Source organism: Sycon ciliatum, chromosome 1 (genome assembly GCF_964019385.1).
Source record: "Sycon ciliatum chromosome 1, ocSycCili1.1, whole genome shotgun sequence".
NCBI lineage: Eukaryota > Metazoa > Porifera > Calcarea > Leucosolenida > Sycettidae > Sycon > Sycon ciliatum.
The window spans coordinates 84,710,862-84,736,088 of NC_088643.1; the positions used below are offsets into that span (position 1 = coordinate 84,710,862).

The following is a 25,227-nucleotide window of genomic DNA, read 5'->3' on the forward strand; positions in this document are numbered from 1 at the left end:
GAGTAGACCTACGAGTCAGGAGTGATCCCACGCTCCGTCGTGCGCCAGCAGAACCCATCGGCGCGGGTGATGATCTTTGACTTCTTCGCATTCTACCTTACCTGCAGTGCTTCATAATCAAGAAGATTGCGGGATGTGTGGGTCATGTCGATGAATTTCGTTATGCCTCGCATCCGTTGTAATGCCAAGCTGCAGCGTGCGATCGAGCAGTTTCGTAAGTTTCGGCGTCTAAATAAGGCTAGCTTGGTCTTCCAGAGATACAGGACAACTCAAAGAAGAAATGTTGGGCGAACGAAGTGTGTGAAGTGCCAATGCGGCTTCGCACCGTCAATGGCGTCAAGGAGCTACCGCCTGGCTGCGTACCCAGCTGCTGTTGCCGTGAAAATATGATACTTTTCGTCACTATTAAAGTTGGGATGTGACACGACGACAGCAAACAGTGCACCGGGTCCTAAGCACACTGGGAGTGGGAGCGTACATGCCCAACAGCTCTCTGAAGTGAAAGCTCTCGTCTTGGCACTGGTAAGCTCCACTCTAACATCGTAACAATGTCTTCCTTCTGTTTATGAAGGAGAAGTGTTCATTCATGAAGAGGCAGGGCCAATGGGTATACACATTCCCGTTTTTGATGATTTGGAAACATGTCTCTGACTCTGTCTAGATGCAGGACAGAACTACACTTGCCATGTTTAAAGGGGAAGTTAAGGCAAAAATTAAAATTTCACCAGTTGTAGTCTTCGGGGTGCTGAGTCGAATGGTCGTGGTCCGAGGAAGCTGAGACGCTCCCTTCCTACTTGAATCCCAATCGAACTCGCGCACTTCCACCGAAACTGGGTGACTGCGCCCTACGAGATGGGGATTTGTATGCAAAATGTCACTAAAAGCGCCATTTCGTTCTTATAAAAGCACGGATGACCGCGATTGGCCCATATGTTGTAGTCTTTTGGACGCTGAGTCGACTGGTTTTGGTCCGAAAAGGCTGCGATGCAGCGTTCCGCCTTTATTCCCAATCGAACATGGTTGAACAAGCGTCGACTGGTTTTGGTCCGAAAAGGCTGCGATGCATCGTTCCTCCTTTATTCCCAATCGAACATGGTTGAACAAGCGGTCACGTGCTCCTGCGTACACCAGTCACCTGGTCACCGTGCCTGCAGGGTACAACTAATTACTCACTAGCCTGTTTGACCTTTTTTTTAGGTGCAGTCCTGTCACTCGAGTTGAACTCGAGTTGAACCTTGGTGTGAAAGTTGTCGCCTGCTGGCGTGGTGACCAGGTTATTTGGGCACCCAGGAGCACGTGACCGCTTGTTCAACTATGTTCGATTGGGAATAAAGGAGGAACGCTGCATCGCAGCCTTTTCGGACCAAAACCAGTCGACTCAGCGTCCAAAAGACTACAACATATGGGCCAATCGCGGTCATCCGTGCTTTTATAAGAACGAAATGGCGCTTTTAGTGACATTTTGCATACAAATCCCCATCTTGTAGGGCGCAGTCACCCAGTTTCGGTGGAAGTGCGCGAGTTCGATTGGGATTAAAGTAGGAAGGGGGCGTCTCAGCTTCCTCGGACCACGACCATTCGACTCAGCACCCCCGAAGACTACAACTGGTGAAATTTTAATTTTTGCCTTAACTTCCCCTTTAAACATGGCAAGTGTAGTTCTGTCCTGCATCTAGACAGAGTCAGAGACATGTTTCCAAATCATCAAAAACGGGAATGTGTATACCCATTGGCCCTGCCTCTTCATGAATGAACACTTCTCCTTCATAAACAGAAGGAAGACATTGTTACGATGTTAGAGTGGAGCTTACCAGTGCCAAGACGAGAGCTTTCACTTCAGAGAGCTGTTGGGCATGTACGCTCCCACTCCCAGTGTGCTTAGGACCCGGTGCACTGTTTGCTGTCGTCGTGTCACATCCCAACTTTAATAGCGACGAAGTTGGTAGAGCTACGGGATTTCCAGCAAAATCAAGGAATTGTACACAACTCCATACAGAAGAGAAACATTTAATGTACATATCGTGAAAAACTACTAAATCCGGTTGAATAGCGTTCGGGCACTTGCCTCTACCGTCTACCTCTATCGGTAGAGTGACTCTACTCTGCCAGGTAGCTAAAAACGAACGCAGCCTATGTGTTGACAGTTGGGTTCCCTGGTTCTACTCTACTCTACGTACTACCATGCGAGTGCATACTTTAATATAGCCAAAAACAAGCGCAGCCTATACAAATCATGCCAAGACAAATGTACCCTGCTGTCCCGACAGAATTTTCTCTTGATCATGCATGACGCTAAAATACGTACTTGTCATCAGGAAGTATTATTTTGGCGATTTCCTTCTTGACAATCGTGGTAGGAACATTTAAATTATAGTATAAAAAATCTCCAGTCATTTGCGTGTTCTAAAAAGCAGGTAATATTCCTGGTATTAGTACTATTACTAACTAATCACTCATATAAAAACCCTGGTGCTGTAAACTGTCCCCTTGGAAAAACGCGATTCCACGGCCGCGGCAAATTTCGCAGAAATTGCCATCATCCGTGGAAATCACGGAATTCACACTTTTGCCCACAGAATCCGATTTTTTTAGGATAAAATACTAAATTTTCTACTCAGAAAGCAGCAGAAAAACTACTTTGCGGTCTGTTTGAGCACATGGCACTGGCCAGTGCAGGTCTCTCCAAGATTCTTCACTCTCATTCAGTTTGTGACTGCAAAGGATAGTGTGAAAAGTACTCCTTCATGCATGCAACTAGTGGTCATATCCTCTATGAGGAGAGTGAAAACTTGCAGAAAGTGCCGCAGATTTTTGATTTTACCGCTGAAAATACCGCAGAAAACCCCCCTTCCCCCCCCCCCCCCGCGGAATTTTGAATTCTTCGCCGCGTTTTCCCAAAGGGACAGTACAGGAACAGTAAAAACCTGTATAAAAAACCTGGTGCTATAAAAAACCACTTCTTAGGAAAATGACTGGAGGTTTTTTTATGCTATAATTTAAATAGAAATATAAGCTTCGCCCTCGTGTTAAACTGTTTAAAAAACCCTTGGTTTTTTGCCTCCGGTTTTATTTTCCGTAAACACTCGGGACTCAGCTTATATTCTATACGTATGCACCTGTCCCCCGCCCCCACCCCTCACCGTGCACTAGTCACATTGGCAATAACAAAACAACATCAATACCACCACAAGCAACCGGCAGACACTGTAGACGCTTCACAGAAACTGATATAAATGATCATCGACATAGCTGTGAAGCACTAGGCGCTCAGCTAGGCTTAGCACTAGCGTGGGCGCACACAAATCACTACAACCATACCAAGACACGTCTACCGGAGGAAAAATCAACCTATGCTCACGCGCGGAACATCACATTATACATAATTATGCAAAAGATAAGAAAAAGAACGAAAACAAAGCAAATCTCTTTGCGTAGTAGTAAGGATAGGATCAGGCAGCATGCGCGCAACACAATGCTGAACCACGTTGCGGCATCATGTCAATTGAGCATGTGCAAAGAAATGTCGAAAGACGCCCGAATAAGACGATTTTGTGTGGGAAATAGCCAGGAAACATTGAGCGGACCGAGAAAACAAACATGTCGCACCGGAAGAAGAAGAAGAGAGAGAGAACAGGAGCAGATACACAAGGGACAACGACAAAATAAAGAGACAGGGGAGGGGGTCTGTGGCATCACGAAATGGCACTGTGCTAAGAGAATGATCGCAGGCGTTATGTTCAACACAGCAACGGAAGGCAACAACACGGCACACGGCTATGAGACTAGCCCCAGCCATGTCATCGACTAGAAGCATACATGGTCAATGTTAAAAACAACACGTCAGGGAAAATGCACACGAAAAGAGAAGTCACCACATAAAGTTATAGTACATGTACATCACCGCCATTTGCGCAAGTTATCCATAGTTATTAAGCAATCATATACAATAAGGATTTGAACACAGCAAAGGAGGAAACAAGTGCTACCAAGCCAGTGATGGTGACCACCATTCGAGCAGTCAACTCATCAGGTAGAAAACTGCACAAATAAGTCAGGGTGACGGCAGGAGACACGGACAGCAAGACAGGAGGTGACGAACACATACACACGTACGGGTGGTGCACGCAGACACAAGGGGGAAGGGGAGGCAGCGGCGGCGGCTCATGGCACTGTGCATTCCATAGCAGTGGAGAGTGTTGCGCTCGCATCCGTGCTCTCAGCACAGCATGCGACAGTGGTGGCCACAGCTGCGTGCATTCTGATCACAAGCAGATCTGCCGCTCCGCTGTGACTAAAAGAGTGTTGTTGATGGGAGGGAATGAGAACATCACCACGTGGCTAGCAGCATCCTCCACCACTAGACTGCTTTTCTTCCTTGGTCAGTGCAACACCATCACCATCTGGTTTGCTGACTGGAGTCTATGCACAGCACACAGCCAACATCAGCACACAGAAAAAGGCATAACGACTTTGCATTCCATACTGGAGATGCAATCATTTCCCCTAGAGTGTTTTACACAAACAGACTTTTGAAGACAACGGGGATGAGTTTGTTGGCTTAGAGGAACAATCAACACAAAAACGAATAGGGTCAACTGGCAGTCAACAGAGACCATTAGCAAACCGTCGGGCGCGACAATCGGGACAAACTGGGAACGAGGCCGGGGCGCGGGCAAACTCAAATCGTTTCGTGAGCACGATTGGAGCAGCCCCAATGGGTGATCACGAACGACTCCGATTCCGGTTGCTCTTCTGTTGACTGCTTGCAGTGTTCGTTTCGAGTGGAAGTGGTTGAATGTCCAGTGTTTTCAACTTTTTTTCTTCAATTTTCAATCATGTCTCGCTCCACATCACCATCCCCTACATCGTCCTCTGGCACGGCGCAATCTCCCTCCTCAACGCCAGTTGGGCCGAATTGCTGTGAGTCGAGACGGAAACATGTCCGGTTCAGCGTCACCGACGATATCACAACCCAGCAACTCCCCATCACGTGCCTGAATGGTTCCACGCACGGCTTCGTGTGCTTTGACGATTGGAAATCGGAGCTGTCCGATCGTTCGACCGTAAGCGTGACGGTTTGCTCTGGTTTGCTCTCTAACATCACCCTCAGCTCAAATCCAAAGAAATTCGCTCAATGTCGAGCGGAACCTGATGCAAGCGTCCATAACCCAAAAAGTGTGCAACTAATAGTACCTGTATTATCTCAATCCAATCTCAATCCAGTGCTGCGATAGCAGATTTTCACATAACATGCCATAGTTAATAGGTGACGTTGTCAAACAGTGTACAGAGACCACCAGGGAGTTGCAACCAAAGCGGGGTTGCGTACGAATCCTCTAGCTACAATCAAGAGTACGCAACTGTGATTCCTTTTCTATGGGCCAGGTGCATAACGCACTGCCTTCATTACATCACACAGCTACGGGTGTGTCGGCGCACTGCGGGAAATCAAAGAGCTCACTTTCCCTATGGTCGGAAAGCAACGAATCAAGGAAAAACGGGTGTGCTGGTAGGAAAGATTTAAGATCTGATTTGAGTGCATGAGCACAGGGCGTGATACAGGAAGCGCAGCAAGCACTCTAAACCATAATCACAGTTGCATACTCTTGGTTATGGATTGTGGCTATCATGCAAAGGTGCAGACAGTGTGAACGGGTTGGGTTTGTCACACGACGTCAAGTTCTGCCACTGCAGACTTACAACCCTTTCGGCCGCTCGCGATCGAAATCGATCGTTTCATACATGTATATTGTCAAGGGCTCCAGACACTTTGTGTATATTGTCATGCAAGGAGTGTTATATTAAACGGATCGTAACTCGGTCATATCTTAACCGAATTCAATAATCAAAAGACAGAGATGGTAGCAGAGACGCTCAGGAGTCGGCTCGAACAACTTTGAGCTCTCTTGGACGAAGCGGCAAGAGATCGAATTTTATGTTCTTGTGCTGGATGAATTTTCTTTCTTGATGTTTCCTGAACTTCCTGCGACCTTTGTTCAAAAATTGATTGAGTTTGAGCTAGGCTCAAACAGTTAGTCCGATTAACCGGTTTAAGACCGGTTTTGAAAAGATAAAGGTTAACCGTTTGTGTAAAGCGGGATTCACAAAAGCTTTTTTGCGATGCGACACGCGATGCGACGCGATCTGCGATGGATGCATGCGATGCGAACTCGCGAAATACCATTCACAGAAGAAGTCAGTGTGACGGGAATGGTCTTAGAGACTGCTTCCCCCATTCCCGTTGGCCTTCCAATCACATAATGACTTACACTCTTTCTGCATGCTCTGTATGGTGATCCCCGAATTACTTATTATTATTCATGCATAATGGACAACTATTTCTCTACACACATCCTTATTCTACCTCCCACACCGTACTCTGAACACAGCAGGGAGTCGAATATGACTCCCTGCATTTATTCTGAAATATGAAGCTGGCCACGACGAGGGTTTCCCCTCAGTTCTTGGTTAGTCCAGAAGGAGTGAGTTCGATGTGTTGTGTCGGCTGAAGCTGCTAGTAAATTAGTATGCTTACTGTTACAGTCAGCGATGCGACAAAGTCTTGTTGATTTGGGTACGTCACCATGATATTCGCGCGGTTTGATACAACTTGTACAACTTTGCTGTAGAAAAGGTCAAAATCGTATGCCAAATCGCTTGTCGCATCACATCGCAAAAGTTGAGCCAAGCTCAACTTCTGCGATGGCCCAGTTGTGGCAGTTGCGTGGGGTGCGACATGGCTGCGATTTGGGGTTTTCCCGGTTTCGCGTCTGTCGCATCGCAAAAAAGCTTCTGTGAATCCCGCTTAAAGGTTACGCGGGTACTTTTCGAGTTTTCGAAGTACGCATTTTTACCGAGTTTTGGCAGTTTTACAACCTATCGTGTATGTACACATGCACACTACATAGTACCATCCGTGACAATTGAAATCAATTTCATGCCATCTTTAAATGACTTAAATGCTTCTGGTCTGTGAATAGGCGTGAATAAGCATGCTAGCATGTGCATGGATTAGTACTTAGTAGTAAGTCTGCACAGTACATTTTTGACCAAGTATATTGTACATTATACCTCACTCCATATTCACCCACATACAATTGGCCATGTACATAAGTGGTGAATATTGCTGAATATTCACCGCTTATATTCACCACTTCTCGATACATGTACTTACTGTAAGTGTAAAGAGAGCAGTACTCGGTGCTGCGCTTGATTCCTCTTCAGTCAGCGCACCGGAGCTGCCGAGTGGCCTAGAAAATGTCTACGCTAACTTCCGTAAACAGGACTTTTCTGAGTACAAACGAAATTCCTTGCTTGCCATTGCCGCTGGATCCGCATGTGACCAGGTGCTGACAAGTCATCAACCAACAGTGAGCATTTTCACAGACGGAGCGTTCGAGCGAGCAAACAAGATTGTGGACGCTCAACATGTCAATGGCCCGATAATTGCGGATCAAGCGGCAAGCCAGGAATTTCGTTTGTACTCAGAACAGCCCTGTTCACGGACGTTAGCGTAGAATTTTCCTAGGGCACACAACAGCTCCGAAGTGCTGCCTGAAAAGAAAAGAAGTGAGGGTAGAACCGCTTGGCTCGCTGTTTATAAACCGACTCCCGAATTGGCGCGATGATCGCGGATTGGTCAAATCTTCGCGTGAAATGAAACCTCTCTCTCGGATTGGTCAAATCTTCGCGTGAAACGAAACCTCTCTAATGATTGGCTCCTGCCACAAACTGACAAAGCTGCACGAGCGTGTTCTCCATGGTGATTGGCACAAGCGTGTTCTCCAAGGTCGTCACCTCCCATGCCACATGCACCAGTACGTGTACACGATCGATTGAACAAGATTCTGAACACGCCGCCCTCCGATTCATGCAAGAACACACCAGTCGGTTTACGATACTGAAGCAACAACGACTTACGTTAGTTCAGCGTACATGTACATGTATGACCAACAGGACTCGTTTGTTGGGTTTTAGGGAAGAGAGGGTGAATATGGAGAGGTATAAGTCTAATATTACCTTCAGTATGACACAGCGCAGGAGAGATCCAACTGGTTTCAGTGTTGTCGACAGAGGGTCGAGAAGGAAGCCCCAGACATCCCGTGCCCCAACTACCGCTGTGACAGAGTGTTCAGTCGTCCTGGTGACCTCAAGCGGCATGCGCCATACTGCAGATTTCGAGTTTACAGCCTCAGCGTGAGGAAGCCATCGCTATCATTGCTACGGCAATGGGCGTTCAAGGTTCAAGGTTACCTTCAGCCTCGTGAATATGGGCGAATATTCACTAGTTTTACAAACTTCGGCTTTGCCTCGGTTTGTGTACTAGTGAATATTCGCCCATAATCACTCGGCTTCAGGCAATATTATATACATACTGTTCAAATTAGCTACGCGCCAGACTGCCGCAGCTTATAGGTTATAACGGATAAACTGACCGTTAGCGTAGCAGTTAACCGTTAAGGTGAAAACCGTAGCTGTTTGAGCCCTAGTTTGAGTGAAGGACAATGAAATGGCGGTGGGTTTGATGTCTTCTTTCTCAAGATTGTGTTGCAGCGGCATTCCTAGTGTACTGTGGTGGACAACTACGGATTTCCTTGACAAGTTTGGGTTCCTTATAATCCTCACTACAAGAGCTTTCCAAGGAGCCCAAGATTGTCAAAAATGACCAAGTAGAACCAGCAGTACGATGGGAAATCGAACGATGTGTACTCAAGAATCAAGATGCAGGAATTTTCTTGTTGTGGCCATTTCAGTGGAGGCCCAAAGAGTACAGAGACCGGAGTCACACACTCGTGGGGGTTATGAACTCGGAGGGAAACACCCCTGCATAAGTCAATAACCAGACTATAATTATGCACCGAGCACATGGCACAGTCACTTTCTTCATGGGAACTTGCAAGTGACATCACAGATCATTGTGACATCCCACACACAGCCAAGTGCGAGTGGATGTGCAAAATACACAGAGATTGGTAGACAGATAGACAAAACTGGTGTAGTCATACCTTCTTCAGGATATCTCGAGCAAGTGTTAAGAATGCCTGAGCAGAAGATACACATGGTGAATTACGAGAAACATACAATCGTCAGAAACAATCAGGAATTTTCTCTCACCTGCCTACCAAATCCCTACTGAACTGCAGAACTACAAATTGACAAGTTGCCAGCTGGTAGATTCAGCCAAGATGAGAATTTAGAAACCCGAACTCCTGATAGTGCCATATTAATCAGATCACAACTAAAGTCACAAGCATAACTAGACAAATATGACATGGATAAGGCTGCCTAAAAAAATCTGAAATCCATTTAGGCACAGGACCTTCCAAGAGCTTACACTTTTCTCCTCAAAGCATCCATGGAGTGGGGTAAATATTTCCGCTCAAGACAAACACGGACGTTATTACAGTGGAATTCTGAAAAGGTGTATTCCATTGGGAACAGGAAAAGTGCTTATATGGAGAAAGTCGTTGTTTTTGGCTGAGCCGAGAGGTCATTTTCACTTGCGTATAAGCACGCACGTATAGTATGCATGTACACTGGACCATAAAGTGCATGGCCCTTTGCAGAGACCAGTCTCTATGCGCTTTTACGCGTGCTGGCACGGTCTGCATGGGGCATAACCTGCCAGACTAGGGCGAAAAAGTGATTCTGGCATCGATTGTACCAAGAGTACATAACCCCCACTATCAGTGATTTCGAGTTATGCGTATGTGCTGACATGTATTATCTGGCTGTGTGGCCCATAACGAAGGAGAAGAAGCGGGTATGGTACAATAGCATTTCTCCCTCAATGAGAGGGTTTCTGTCATGAAAGAGATAAACAGACGGAGAGTGTGAGAGAGAGAGAGAGAGTGAAGTATTTCAGAAAAAGAAATAGTGGATGATCACATACACACACACACACACACACACACCACCACCACCACCACCACTTCAATATCACAGGAAATTACCTCTTCAATATTGACATTTGCCTTGGCACTGGTCTCGAAAAACCGGATCCCATACTCCTCTGCGATCTGCAAAGCAGCACAAACAAATACAGAGAAAGCACGAACAAAAATCAGTTAGTCCATCCATCGTCCCATTGGGCATACTCCCATTACCAATACGACACCAAAACTCATTGCGTCTCAGGCCCGTAGCAGCCCCATTTTGGTTGGTCCGGCAAGATCCGACCTCGATGCCTCCCCCCCCCCCCCGAGCCCACACTCCTACATATGCCGGTACATGTACATTGTACAGGTACAAAATGTACATGATTGTCCGTGTACCGGTATGTAATTGTGACCATGCAGAGTGACATAGGGCGAGAAAAGGAAGAAGGATGTTCTGCATGAGTTAGGAAAAAAGGGCATCAGCATGTTGTGTCCGTCCAAACTGAACTTGTTGAAGCCTACGAAGGCATAGCAACAGTATCTAAACGCATGTGATAAAAGAACCAAAAATGGACCTTTGGTCCCTTGGAGGAGGAGAAAGAACATTGCAATGGAGGAATGGCAGGAGGTCATAAAGTAGAGAACAACACCCACATAGATCTATGTACATGGTATTCGCCACAACATGTACATGACATGTACTTGAGTACAACTAGAGTTCAAACTTCAAAGTAATCACTCGATGTTGTAGTGTCCTCTTGCTATTACCATGTAGAATCTACTACAGTCAACTTCGCTAATAACGACTGCGGATATAACGACAATTCGCGAATAACGACAGAATTTCCATGCCCAGAGCAAAGTCCCATCCAACTGTAATACATATAATGAGACTTCGGGTATAACGACACATTGTGAATAACGACACTTTTCTGATGCCCCGCCGAGTGTTGTTATAAGCGAAGTTGACTGTACCTCTACTTACTTGCTTATATACCTCACTACCTCTATTTATTGCATACATCATGGGTGGACATCCTGAGCTGCTTACATTGTGAGCTGCTTTTTTTTTTTTTGCCGAATATTGGTCCGGCAGCTGCCGGACCTGCCGGACCGCCTGCTATGGCCCTGCGTCTGCTGAGTACTGTAACTACAGTAGAACTGCTCGCCTGTAGCTCAGAATCGTCCATACCTGTTACTGTACCATTTCTCTCCGGCAGGGCTTGTCGAACCAAGAGCGACATCAACCAGAAGCATACTCTACGCGCAAATGAGGTCATCACATACTAGCACGCTTTGTATAGAGTGCATGGGGTGGAAACCAGTGCTACAATGAACTGTAGTCAGTATTCAAATTTAAACGGCAAATTGGTATTGGGTGGCAAAACATTCAAATAGTGCTAGTTTCAAGTGGCAAACCAGCACTACCTAACGCGCCACTGCTTTGTCCTCTGTGACCTCAATGCACAGGCAAGGATATTCGGTCGCTATAAGCCATACCAGACGTGCACAGAGTAACAGTTACGAGGATAGGCATGTATTCAATCACGTTTTAATACATGAATGCCAAATTATTCTTCAATTCCACAGTGAGGTTCCTCGCACAGTTCACACGGCTAACTCGCTGCGTGACCCACAGGCGGTGTTACGAGCCAGAGCAACTTGCAAGCAAGTCAAAAGATGTCTGGGAAATATCCTGCACAGGATTGCTTCTTTAAATCTTTTTAACTGGACTGTGCACATATTACCATGCATATTTCGTCTAGCTGTCCAGAGTTAACTTTACAAAATATTGCTGCACAAGATTCGGAATATTTCAAGAGTTACCGACGTTCTATGCTGAAGAAAATAAGTTGATTTGAAGTATCACACAGTATCTACATATCTTATTTACACTTCTAAATTCCGCTGTTTTATGCAGAAAGTGGCGCTGATGAGATACGCCGAAAGATTCACAAATCAGCAACTCAGCAAGTTAGTTAAAAAAAAGAAAGAAAAAAAGATACAATACTGAATGATCAGCTATGCCGCAAGGCTGCATCGGTCTTACCGTTTCACCCTGCTCTTTGCTTATTACTCTCTTGCCTTCCATGTCACATTTGTTTCCCAGTAACATTCGCTCGACATCTGCTGATGCGTGCTGAACAAGGAAAACAGCATACCGGCAAATACAACAAACAGTGACTCCCGTTCTCTTTGTTTGATGTACATAAGAAGGCATTGATGTGCATAAGAAGGCATTGATGTACATAAGAAGGCATTCCAAGGAAAAAAATAGATGAAAATCAACTACAGGTCTACTCTCCATATAACGTAATCTCTGGGACCACGCAAACATTATGTTATATCGAGAGTTATGTTATGTAGAAAACCGTGGGTGAAATACAAGATGCACCTCAAAATGAAGGGTATTACAAGGCGGGTTCAACCGTGCAAACATATACACACTGTACCACCATCGACATCAGATACCATCAATGCCGCAGAATATGTGCACATAGGACTAAACTGGCTAGCTACAGCTACAGCTTGATTGTACCGCACACATGAATCTACGTTGTATCGAGAGTGTACACGTCGGGGACTGCGCGTATAGGGTGCGTTATGCCGAGGTTTACGTTATGTAGGACTAAACTGGCCTAAACTGCCTAGCTACAGCTACGGCTTGATCATACCATGCACGTGAATTATGTTGTATCGAGAGTGCGCACGTCGGGGACCGCCGTAGCGTGTGTTATGTCGAGGTTTATGTTATGTAGGATTATGTTGTGTAGAACAAATTTTGTGTGGGAGTGATGCTGTTTCGGCGCGGGATTTGATTTTTTTATGTACTAACGAGGTTTATGTACAAGTGAGAGTTGTTATATCGAGAGCAGACCTGTACTAGTACCCAGTACCTGGTGCTGTGACACATCACCACACAGTGGGAAAGCAAAGTGCAGGCATATTCACATTGAAGGCTTACTGTAAGTTAGGACGTGCGTGCGCTTAGCAGCTATTTAAACAACTACACTACCTAGAACCTACATGGTATCATTTTAGGGATAGAATCGAATGCAATACCAGAACACCTGGCTAGTCTGCCTCTTGGTCTTACCTCTCTGATGTTGTTCAACCACTTGTTGATGTTATCAAATGACTTCTGATTTGTCACATCATACACCAGCATGATGCCCTGCAAAGGGGAAGGCGAAAAAGACCATAATTAAGCACACTGCTGTGATGATGTCAACATAAGATCACCCCCCCCCCCCCCCCCCCCTCCAGCACAGCTGGTGCGAGGCACACCTGCGCACACTCATAGAAGCAAGGACGCCTGTAAATACAGCGGGCAAAAGTAACACATCGTACCAACAGGCCTCCTTTCCCTGGCGTACAAAGGACAGACCAGAATTGTGAAAATGACCATATGCGCACTGGTGTGATGTCAACATACGATCACCTCCCCCCCCCCCCCCCCCCCCACACACACACACACGACCAGGACAGCTGGAGCGAGGTACACCTGTGCATACTCATTGAAGCACCCCCCCCCCCCCCCCGCCCTATAATACACTATGCCAAAAGTACCACATCACATCTACAGCCCTCCTTTCTCTGGCGCACAGATGAGCGCACAGAAGACAAAACAGTATTGTCCACAGATGGATCATCTCCTGATACAACAGCAAGGAAGAATGGGAGGAAAGAGTGCGGCTTGGCCTGTCAGAAGATGTGACATACCATTGCACCTCTGTAGTAAGACGTTGTGATGGTGTGGAAACGCTCTTGGCCAGCAGTGTCCCTACAACACACATGTGCACCAGTCACAACAGCAGAACAGCAAGCATGGAGGCATGACAAAACCAGACACACAACTCGGGCACCTACCATGTCGGGTCAATCAACTCTACGGCTACATACATGTATGAAGATGTACAGGCGACGACTAGAAAAAAGACTTGCGAACCAGAAAGCATGAGTGCTGGGTCTGCTAAAGCTTCTGTTGCGGGCATATACCGGTACGTCATAATCCACAATACTTGCTACATGGTGAAATCTGCAGCAACGGCGACTGCTCACTAAATTTTGACCATGGCGCATTTTCTCACATGCTCTCTATTGTGCTCTGAAACATCAGGCAATTCGGCAAGTCATTGCCATGTTTCGGATAATAGAGCTGCAGTGGAGTCTTCTATCATTCATCACTTTTCCCCAACTCCAGAAAATAGTTGAAAACTTGATAAATTCATGTTTCAGGTCAAGAAATGAGCAGGACTGTGACTTTATGCATCCTCATCCAAGACAGCCTCTTTGTTCATGAATACACATCCACACGAAGATTGACGGCTCGCAGAGCACAACACATGCAACCATGTGTGGACACTTTCCGCCCACAGCCTGGGAAAGTAATGCTTCTGCTAAAAAGCAGTCAACCTCATCACGAACACGTCCGATTCCGCTACATCCACATTCAGGAATTACTCCCCACCATCAGCAAAGGGGAATTTCTAAATCCTTCAGTAACACATCAGAAAAATTCTTCTACTGCACAGGAGTAAAAATAGATAATAGATAGACTCCAAGAAGCTGCGAAGCACACAAATCATAAACAATAATTTGGCAATTTACCATATCTGCAACTTTATCTTCTTGCCGTCAAGTTCAACAGTCTTTATCTTGAAATCGATTCCTACGATCACATAGGACAAAGAGGAAACAGCAAAGAAATTTGCTTGGCTCCATTGATAGGTAGTAGAAGCAATTGTCTATGCGCTGCTGCTAATCGTCAGTCCGAAACGAGTCGTCTGTGTCAAAACGTACCAATGGTTGAAATAAACGTCGTGTTGAACGCATCGTCCGAGAATCTGAACAGCACGCACGTCTTCCCAACTCCACTGTCTCCAATCAAAAGAAGCTTGAAGAGAAGGTCATACGCTTTCTTGCTTGCTGCGGCCATGGTCAATACAACTATCTCATTTCCCTCCGACTCCACAAACTACAGCACTCCGCAGCACAACCAACAAACCGAAAATGATGTGCAACAAAAGTATGGTTTTCACACAGACACACCACATACACCATGACACACACACACACACTCATGCAGCAAGCCAGAGACCGACCTTTGACGGTATGACTGGGAGTTACACGTCGTTGAAAGCTTGCCTGCATATCAGTTTGGCTTGTGTACGAGTGCGATGCATATGCATCGACGCGACGCGACGGGGTCGGAGTGATCACCGATGCGATGCGCAACGCGGCCAACCTAGATCCAACAGTGCATCGTCGACGCGTCGGCATCCATATCCTGACATGATACGCCTTTTAGCTGTGACGTAACCAGGTAACGTTTTGCATGACACAGAATTTTTTTGTTATACTTATAGTTATAGCCGTACATGCTACGGCGTCAGTACGAGTATCGTACTCGTACTCATACTTCGTACTTTCATAGTCATCATTACACACTGTCATGTCGACAGTCTGTACAACTCGTATGAGTCGTAGATCTGCGCCGTAGCTACTCGCGCCATGGCCATGCCACAGTAGACTCTCCTGTACAGGATTGTAGCTTGTGCCGACTCTACCCAGGCAGTACAGTGCAGTATGGGCTGGCAGTGTCCATGACCTTTTTATTTTTTTTATTGTGGATGCAGGGGCGTCGGAAGTTAATTTTGTGTGGTACGGTCAGCCATCTGAAGTACAATTTATTTAACTCGTGGGGGAGGGGTGGCTCAGCCGAAAATTTTGGAAATTTAGAACCCAAATCAGTGCATTTTATTGATTCACGGGGTGACTTGGGGCAAAGAGTGGTACGGCCGGCAATGCCGTAGTGACCGTACCATGTGCGACGCCCCTGGGATGATCTACAAGTACAAGTGAGCATGTGAGCCACGGTCAGAGTCAGGGGCCTTCCAAGCTGCATGCACTGAGCATTGGCCAGGGCACACAATACTGAATAATGTACAGCCGTCCCTCTAATCCAGCCGCATGACTTTATAAACCACCACCCCCTCTATAAACCAGCATAAATGTCAGTGACCAAAATTAATGTCTTCTTCATGCACCGGCATAAGGCGGCATTGCAGCAGTAAACCGGATTTGTTAATCCAGCACCCTCCCTAATCCAGCAGATGATTTCCGTAGCGCAAATGGTGCCGGATTATAAAGGGACCAGTGTAATAGAGTAATCGTCGAGACTCAAGAGTATCGCCACGGTAACCTAGTTCCATGTATGTACCAGGGAGTCGTAACTATATACATGGGCACGGAAATCATCGAAGTGTGGGCAACACAAGAACAGAATCATGCCAGGATACTGCATAACTGAAATACCCTGTGGCCGCTTCGAAACTAACAAAAAAAGACTACTGTACTAGTAAATTACTACCTCTCCGTGTCTGCAAAATCAAATGCGGCCGTGCATCACGGGTGGCAAAGCACAGCCCGGCTGCGGCTCTCCCGATAGCACTCACTCGGGTCACTCATGAAAGGAGCTACACTGGGAGAGCTAAGCCTGAGGCAGCCGAAAGAAAAATAATTGGTAATAAGTTTCAGACGCCGGTGGGAATCATCATGCGAGTAGTGCATGTACATGACTAGACACAGAAAATGTCAAGATTGTCTTTTACCAGATTGAATCCCTCACTGGCCGTACTATTCAATTGGCCATAGGAATAAGGTGCCGCATTGTCATGGCTATATAAAGAAAGGGCCTGTCTGGTCAGAGGATCATGTATTGCGATTTAGATCGTTGCAGTATAGCCAGTCCATTGAAGGGAAATAACTTCTGTTATTCTCGGGTGTGGTGAATAATTGTTGTCTACCAACTACCAAAAAGAGCAGAATATTTTTTAACATGCAAACTGCCTAATGATTATATCTTCAAACTATCTTATAATATTATCCTCTTCAGTTCATCAGATGAGTATTCAATAGCAGTACTGTGCTCCGGCTACGGTAATTGAGAACTTGATATGATTCAGCTGCAGACCAGCAGCTTACTACGCACGGAACGGAAAATGTCTCTTTGATCAAATAACCACACGGACGGGGAAGAATGGGTTCATTTGGAAGTTGGACGGTTGCCCAGATAGTAATCCCCTGAAAAGCAATCATCCAGCATCTCCAGAATATTGCGGGGTAGTGATAGATAATATATTTCGGCTGCAGTCAGCTGACACTCACATCACCAGAGATAGGTTCGACGTGATCCGGAGAGTCCACCATGTGAAGTGCGGCGCTGAGCGGCTACGGTGATGGCTAGCATAGCTGCCTGTTTCCGCAGTGCCCTGCAGCGTACCAGGCTACTCCTAGCAAGCGACATTCCGACCCCCGTCGCTGTGGTCAACAATTGCACGTGGATGCCTTGCCAGGCTTCGCTGCGGCTGACCGTGATGTCTGTGTTAGTAGTATGGTGTCGTGTTTGTTTGATTCCGGACGTGCACTGAGTGACTGATACCCGCCACTGGCGATGTTCTGCGTCTCCTCCGCCGGTGGGAGTTTTTGACCTTCAGAAAAAGAGCAGGAGAAATATGGGGAGTTAAGATCACGGCTGTTTGCCTTACGACTCGACCACTAGTCACTGGTGTACATGACACGTCTACTGCACTGAACCATTGCGGCACTGCAGGTACATGACCTATGTGCAGTATGTGCACACCGTGATTGTGCTAGGGATCTTGCGAAACTGACAGGTTCAAGAGTATGCAATGCTCCTAGGAACAACACCACTCCACTCGTATGTCTGACCTTAATTAAACTTTTCTCAGGAGTCACGCATCTGTTGCACCAACCTACACATTGCCTACCTACTCTGAACGCACTGATCAATATTGTCTTTTCGCTCTGAATGTCTCTTTGTATTCACCAACTTTTCGCAGTGAAGAGACCATATGTGAGTGTTTCAACTAGGTCATCCGGTCATTTTGACTGTTGATGCAATCACCGGGAGTCCCATGGCCTGTTCCTGGTGCAGATTTCTCTCAAAGTGGAGTGTAGCAGCTCACAGAGATTGACTCTATACTAAGCAGAGCTTTGCAGGGTAGTGCTGATTCTAATGTTGAAAACGTAAATGACAGACACGCCCAAGCCTTTGCTCCCCAACTTGCCCAAGCCGAGTTTTGTTTTTTGAAGTATACCAGCAAGTACCTATATTGTTAGATTGACAGCATGAAACAGGGTGGAGGACACTGTTTTCGGAAACAGTGACCTTACTACAACCTTCCGCGGTTGGCAGAGCCCCGGTCCCTGCGGACCATTTGAACCATGATGGGTGTTGAACCCGGTTCTGACCCTCATTATGCTAGGGGGGTTGGAGACTACTCCTTACGTCCGTCGTGTCACGTGATTCTTTGATCGCTCCTGGATGTCGTCCTGGTAGTCATGTAGCTACTTAAACCTCAACTTCTTTTCTTCAAACTTCTGACCATGGCGTCCTTCTCTCAGCTCGTCAGCTGTCAACAGTTACTGCAACCACCATGACACTGTCGCGAGAAGGTGCTCTCTATAGACGGGGTTGGTGATGTCCCGACGTGGCCATGGGTAGGCCTTCACCACGTCGGAACACCCCGGCTACAGGTTGGTTACCTCCACTAGTTAACTTGTTTGTTGTTGATGTTGTCACGTAAACTAGTGCTGGTCAAGAAAACTTGAATTTCATCTACAAACCTGCAGGAGCGATCAAAGAATACACGACGGACGTAAGGAGTAGTCTCCAACCCCCCTAGCATAATGAGCCTGGGTCAGAACCAGGTTCAACACCCATATGGTTCAAATGGTCCGCAGGGACCGGGGCTCTGCCAACCGCGGAAGGTTGTAGTAAGTTCACTGTTTCCGAACACAGTGTCCTCCACCTTGTTTCATGCTGTCAATCTAATAGTATGCGTGAACTATAACAAGGTTTATCATATGACTAGTTTTGAACTTTGAACTACTGTAGTAGTATTGGGTTATATAATACCAGTAAGTACCTCTACCTGAAGTACTACGTCGTGCCGTTGCTAGTAACTTGCTACACTTGTACTCACATATTGAGATGAATATCTCGTTGACGTTGGTCGCCTCCAGTGCGCTGGTCTCAATGAACACCGCTCCAATCTGGTCTGCATAGTGCTGTGCTTGTTCAAATGGGACCTAGAAGAGCAGCACAAGGGTAAAGGAGAAATGACAAACTACGCACAAAGGGCTCTATCAGCAGATTCATCAGACACAAAGAACTGGGACTGCGTTGGGATTTTCGGCATGTTGCACATCCATGCCACGTTATAGCAAGACTCGTAGCAGCAAGCTCTCATCTAACAGAGAGAAAAAGCATGTTGAGGCTATAGGAGGTGGAACATGATCCTGCATACATGCCAGGTACACATGACTATGAGCAATTTACCACATCCACACACCTAGTAACTCTAGTCCCGGTGGCTGTGCAGGAGCATAGCATGGAGTTCACTCCAAGTGGCTCCTGGCTGGCTGTGTGCACCATGCATGCCGTGCATTGGTTTGCAATAGCATAACACTGCCTTGTGACAAACTTGCAGGCAAAGTCTAGTCACGTTGTTACATGTACCGGGTACGCGGCTATGAACCGGTCAGCCTACACCCTTGGTGTGACGGCCCAGCCACAGCTTCCCAACCAACCATGGCTGGTGCCTATTGTAGTATTACAAACGGACCCGGTTACCTGATACCGCATACATTTTGCACAATGACCCTATCACTGATCATAAGTTACCTCACGGTCCTCTGCAAGGTCAGCTTTGTTGCCCGCGATTGCCAGTACCATATCTGCTGGTCCCAGCTGACGTAGCTCTTGAACCCAGCTTTGAATGTTGTCAAACGATGACTGTGCCAAAGTTGGAAACAAGGTAACCATGGTAACTATTGATGACTTGATTTCGATCACAAATCAAAACTAACGTTATACATGTACCTGCAACTGACTCATCAAGAGCTGAGACTGATATGTGAATAGTACAGAGTGTTGTGGTACATACACAGCATCATCAACACCTCTTGGCGTGGCAATTGGCTGCCAATTATTGAGTTGAGATGAAGAGTGAGACTAGCATGTGCCAGTTCAACCATGCCCGGCGTAAGAGCTTCCAAAGCAACACTGTGGACAACTGTAGTGACCGCCTCACCTTATTCGTTATGTCATAGACAAGAATGGCAGCCGCGGCACCTCTATAGTACATTGGAGCTAGTCCACGATACTGCAGAGAAACAAACATGCACACATGACGAATGCAGCACACCGTGTTCACACAGGCACTTTGAAGTGTTGTTCCGTGAGATGGGAGGGTTGTGCATCACCAATGCACACAGCATAACAAACAAGCACACACGCACACGTGGGGCATCTCTCACTTTGCTCAAGTTGGGATGAAAAACTTTCCTTTTCAGTCAGAATAATCTCAAAAGTGATGCTGACTTCATCCTGAATGCTGTCATCCGTCAAAATACAGTATCATACGGTTTAGCCTTTGCTGACAAAAGTACACCACCTGACCTTTTCAGAGCTGTCTTTCAATCTCACACAGCCCCATACTCAACACATAGTACAACTACCAGGGTACTCGTTGCTATGCTCCTTCAAAACAAAACAAAAAGGTAAAACAGTTCAACTTGAAATACCACTCACCCGTTCTTGGCCTGCCGTGTCCCAAATATGGAATTTTATCGTCTTGTTGTCCACCACCATGGACTTAGTCATGAACGATGCCCTGTGGAAGAAGAAAAGAACACAACAGTCACAGGCAGTCATCAGGTTCTTGCGCCAGTGTGTACCCCACCTGTTGAGTGTTCATCTGCATGTAGTCATGTTGCCTGTACTTCAATAATGGCGCGGGTTTCGCTAATCAACCACTGCCATACCAATACAAGAATGATGTTGCCGAGTACTTCCGAACTTCTAAAAAGCATGTAAAGGCTTCTTCAACTTCATGTACTTGTCAGGTATGGCGGTCTCTGAGACGCACGCCTTTCTGATCGCCTGATGTCGTATATCAAGCATATCCCCGTGTTACTGAGCAACATAGTGAGTTAGTGACTATCTGATGGTTAAAGTGACTCGGTCAGCAAGCGAGGAGACCCAAGTACAAGCACTTCAGAGTACACAGCGCTGTGTGTCGTGATCACTGATATTGTGGTCCGGTGCCCATTTAGCCTGTTGCAGCCTGGGTCACAGGATACATGCCCCTGAGAGAACCATATACACACATGTGTGTACATGCACATCAGCTGATAATCATAAAGTACCAAACCGGCACGGTGCCAGCTAGCGACACAGCACAATCACAGCGCCGGCTAGTACTGTAGTAGGCGGGGGATTTCTTACACACTGGCAGCATAACACACAATCAGTATCTGCACAAGTGAACAGCTTTTTTGCTGAAAACAAAGTACAAGCAAGAAAGGCAACAACAACTTACCCAACAGTGCATTCCGAGTTTTCGTTGAACGTGTTTGTGACGAAGCGTAGCACCAGGCATGTCTTTCCCACGCCTGTGTCCTATAACAACAAGGAGTATGCATGCACAGACAGACATACACGTTCAATGGTAACCAGAAGTGTGTCTCTTGCACAGGTCCATGCGTCTGCTATACATTGATGATTTCATTGTGACATTCACACACTGCCTCTGTGTAATCATGCTAATTGTGACATTCAATAGAGGAATAGTATGATTCAGTGATGATTTACATTGAAATGATTAACGGATTCTGCACGTGAGAGTCCTCGCTTTCTATGACTATGGTTCAAGCTCCAGTCATGGTGCTCCAGTCATGTAACAGTCATGCAACATTCATGTGCACGCTATTGATCCTCCAACACTACAGCTACAGGGACTTCAACTACATGTAGTTACTTTGGGGTATGGAAAACTATTCCAACACTGAGGCAATCATGCAACCCTGGCAGCTTGTGGATGACTTCTTCGTATACGGTACCTGGCCGTCATCCGATACATTTTGTAATTATATGGGCATGCAGCGATTGACTTACCCCAAGGAGACATAGTTTTACTTCTCTCGCCATCCCGTATTGAGAGGCGCGAACTCAAGGTTGGGAAGGGAACTTCCGAAGGACCGATGGTGCCGTCTAGATTCTTTGCATTGTCCAGCTATTTGTTCAGGGCAGTAGTCAATAGCAGTTCGTGGAGAAGAGATTTGGGGCGGTAGGTGGAATCCGGAGCAGAGGATGGATGTCCGATGACCAGGCTTGGATTATGCAGATTCGCGCAAGACAGTAGCCACTCAGTGCTTGGCAACCTTGAAGCAGTAGTCGTTACACGCCCGCAAGAACCGGTCTCGGCATGTGAAATCCGCCGTTGGTAACCAGGTAACTCTAAAGCCGCTATCTGTGACTGACTTGGGAATCGTAGCAAAAACTCTAGAAGTTGAACTCTAGAATGAAGTGAAAGGAGCTTCCCTGAACGCGATGCTGTCACCATCGCTACGGCAATGGCCCAGCACTGATTCTGAGAACATGATGAAGCTTCGAAGCCGTAAAGTCGCTGGTAAGTCCGTCACTCTGAGCTGCTCTGTTGCCGCAATGCTAGCCACAATACAACTGGAATGTCATTTTGCAGTCAAAAGTCAGCTACATGTACTAGTACTTAGTACAGTACATGCATGAGCTGATTGCCAAGTAACTGGTGGTGTTAGTGGACAATAGCGACTTGTAGGCTAGCTCTTTGGTCCATTTTTCTTCCTATAATTAATTCTGAGGCTCTCCACCCAATTAATTACTTACTACAATGTCATGTAAATCATGTACTTCGAACCACAGTCAGACCTCGCATAACCGCGATGAATAATATCCACAAATATCCTTATAGGCGAGGGAACCGGATAATCGAACACACATACTGTATGTATGCATGGCATATGCTGTAAATCGGTAACCAACGATTTTCTTCCGGGTGGCGAGGGATCCGGATAAAAGACGACCGTATATGCGAGGTGGTCTGACTATACATGACTGTACTTGGCCGTACATGTCCAGCAGCCTGCCTGGCCTGGCCTTAGCCAGATGTCCAGCAGCCTGGGCTTAGCCAGATGATGATATGAGGTCAAGTACGACTCACAGCTCGATCACCTGATAGCATGTAGCTAAGAGAAATACCAGCTACATAGCCTAGGGTGCTTGCTTTACTCTTGTCGTATATATAATTATATATGTAGCTTGGCCTGGTTTCCGTGGTTGTAAGCAGGGGCGTCGTAACCGGTGCGCGAGGTGCAGCCAAAGTCGCACCAATAGTTATTTTAATCTTGTGATTTTGAAGAAAAGGGGATTTGTCAACTGACAACCGCTCTATTCAGTTGCTATTCACACTCGGCGCATGCGCTGGATGAACAATTATTTATTTGTGATGTCGAAAATTAAAAGTTTTGGGCCAGCCACCCGTCGTCAGATTTTGAAGCAATGAATTATACATGAAGCACATGTAGGCCATGTGAGCCCAACTTTCCAAAAATATTTCCGCAAGAGGGCCCCGGGCTCCCACCTCTTCATAGCCGCACCAATGCCATGTGGAATGCCTTCTGATGCCCCTCTGATAAGCCTTCTGATGCCCCTCTGGTAAGCATAGATTGCCACTTCCTACTTCCTACTCCTAGCCCGTCACGGGTAGCTAGGGCTAGTAGTACAGTTGCACCCACTGAAATCCGACCCAAAGTGCAAAACTGACGCCCTGGACCAGTTTCCGATTACATCACTGTATTTGTACAAGTACATGTGTACGTCCAGACGCATTCGTGCCACTGCCAGGGCGTGAAGGGCTGTGCAAGCTGAGGGCGCCAAATAATGCACTGTGGGTCGGATTTCACCGGGCGCAACTGTACTAGCGGCTATGTTCTCCGCCTGTCCATCTCCTGGCGACCGGGTGTTGGGCTTTGTCACCATGGTCACCCCACAGGCATATGTAGTACAGGCACTACAGTGCCGCTACACTCAATCTACGTACAGGTGTACCCTCGTTAGTACAACATCAGTTTACAAGACAAACCTCATTACATCATTAGTAGTCCACATGTTTCTCAGTAGGGCGGTGTTATTAGTAAAAAAATGTAGACAACGATCCAAAATCCCCTGACGCCTGAATGAGAAACGATTTTTAAACAGTTGTCATGCAAGGCTGGATACCGTATTTCCACAAATAGTAGGCCGGTCTACTATTTTTTCAACCTCGTCCTAACCCGGCCTTTAAAATCGAGGACGGTCTTGTATTCGAGGACGGTCTTTTATTCTTTCAACCCAGTTTGACCCCGGTCTTCTATTTCTCGCCACACAGTTTTACCCCCGTTCTTCCATTTTCTTCTACACAGTTTGAGCATGGTCTTCTATTTTTTCCCACAGTTTGAGCACGGTCTTCTATTTTTAACACAAGAACAAAGACTCATTTAGTAGGCCCGGCCTTCTAATCGGAGACGGTATTTTATTTTTCAATCGCCCCGGCCCCGGCCTTGTATATGAGGACGGCCTTTTATTTGCGGAAATACGGTAGTTAATAATACCCTCTCCCCCCCCCCCCCCCCCCAGGGTTGTCTACTAACGAGGGCGAGACCTGTACAGGTACTAGGTATGTGCATACTACTACATGTACATGCACTCCCCAAAAACAAGTGCCCAATATACATGTACATGTACAATGTACATGACTGTACATGTACATGTACATACGAGCGTGTGCAGGGCATAGTAATCTGTCCCTGCGGGAATTTGCGGAAAAAGTCCTCGAAAACTTGCGCAAGAAATTGCGGCAGAAAACAACAAAAAATGCAGCGAAAAGTGCGGAAAGATGCGGAACTTGCCAGGAACCGTATGGCTGAGTCGCAGAATTATTGGCAGGAAATTGCGGATTTGGGCCAAATCACGAAATTTGTTGCATCATTAGAATCGCTATTTGCGTACAGTGCAAATAACCTACGTACAGGACCATGAAAAGCACTGTATACTGCGTGAAAAGTGAAGAAAAATGTAAAAAAAAAAGAAGTGCAGAAAACAACAAAAAACGCGTGAAATCGCGGACTTTTCAGAAATTCGCGGGTTTTGGCCAAAATCGCGAAATTTGTTGCATCCGTGGAATCGCGATTTCCTGGAGGGACAGGGTAATGCATTCACGATGTTTGCCAAAAAGTCCGCAATGCAAACTCTAGCATGCTGCAGCATAGCGTTGTCTCCTCGACACCTACTAACGTTAAAAGCTAAAATCAATACTCAGTTATAACGTATAAGGCCAAGTAAAAATAATTGATTGTTGATCGTCAACGCCCGCCCCGATTTTTCAGTCCGTCCCGGGATTTTTTATATTTTTTATTTTCGTGATCAACGGTAGAAAACTCATGTGTTAAAGGGGAAGTATAC

General features: G+C 46.4%; 2 protein-coding genes across 3 annotated transcripts; both read right to left on the reverse strand.

Moving 5' to 3' along the window:
- Positions 1 to 3,209: 3,209 nt before the first annotated feature.
- Positions 3,210 to 14,964, reverse strand: LOC135805997 (ras-related protein Rab-10-like). Its single transcript, XM_065320121.1, has 8 exons — positions 14,682 to 14,964; positions 14,490 to 14,550; positions 13,602 to 13,662; positions 12,976 to 13,053; positions 11,929 to 12,018; positions 9,954 to 10,019; positions 9,006 to 9,041; positions 3,210 to 4,419 (listed from the first exon to the last, which is right to left on the reverse strand). The coding sequence occupies exons 1-8, from the start codon at positions 14,815 to 14,817 to the stop codon at positions 4,339 to 4,341; spliced, it is 609 nt and encodes a 202-aa protein (XP_065176193.1). The 5' UTR covers positions 14,818 to 14,964; the 3' UTR covers positions 3,210 to 4,338.
- Positions 14,965 to 16,468: 1,504 nt separating this feature from the next.
- LOC135805996 (ras-related protein Rab-22A-like) lies at positions 16,469 to 22,271 on the reverse strand. 2 transcript variants are annotated; one of them, XM_065320119.1, is made up of 7 exons: positions 21,865 to 22,270; positions 21,290 to 21,369; positions 20,500 to 20,581; positions 20,000 to 20,071; positions 19,591 to 19,701; positions 18,890 to 18,995; positions 16,469 to 17,371 (listed from the first exon to the last, which is right to left on the reverse strand). In XM_065320119.1, exons 1-7 carry the CDS (start codon positions 21,895 to 21,897, stop codon positions 17,208 to 17,210), a joined length of 648 nt encoding a protein of 215 aa, XP_065176191.1. In that variant the 5' UTR covers positions 21,898 to 22,270; the 3' UTR covers positions 16,469 to 17,207. The 2 variants fall into 2 exon arrangements, with proteins under 2 accessions (XP_065176191.1, XP_065176192.1); XM_065320120.1 differs by lacking the exon at positions 19,591 to 19,701 and having other exon boundaries at positions 21,865 to 22,271.
- Positions 22,272 to 25,227: the final 2,956 nt, after the last annotated feature.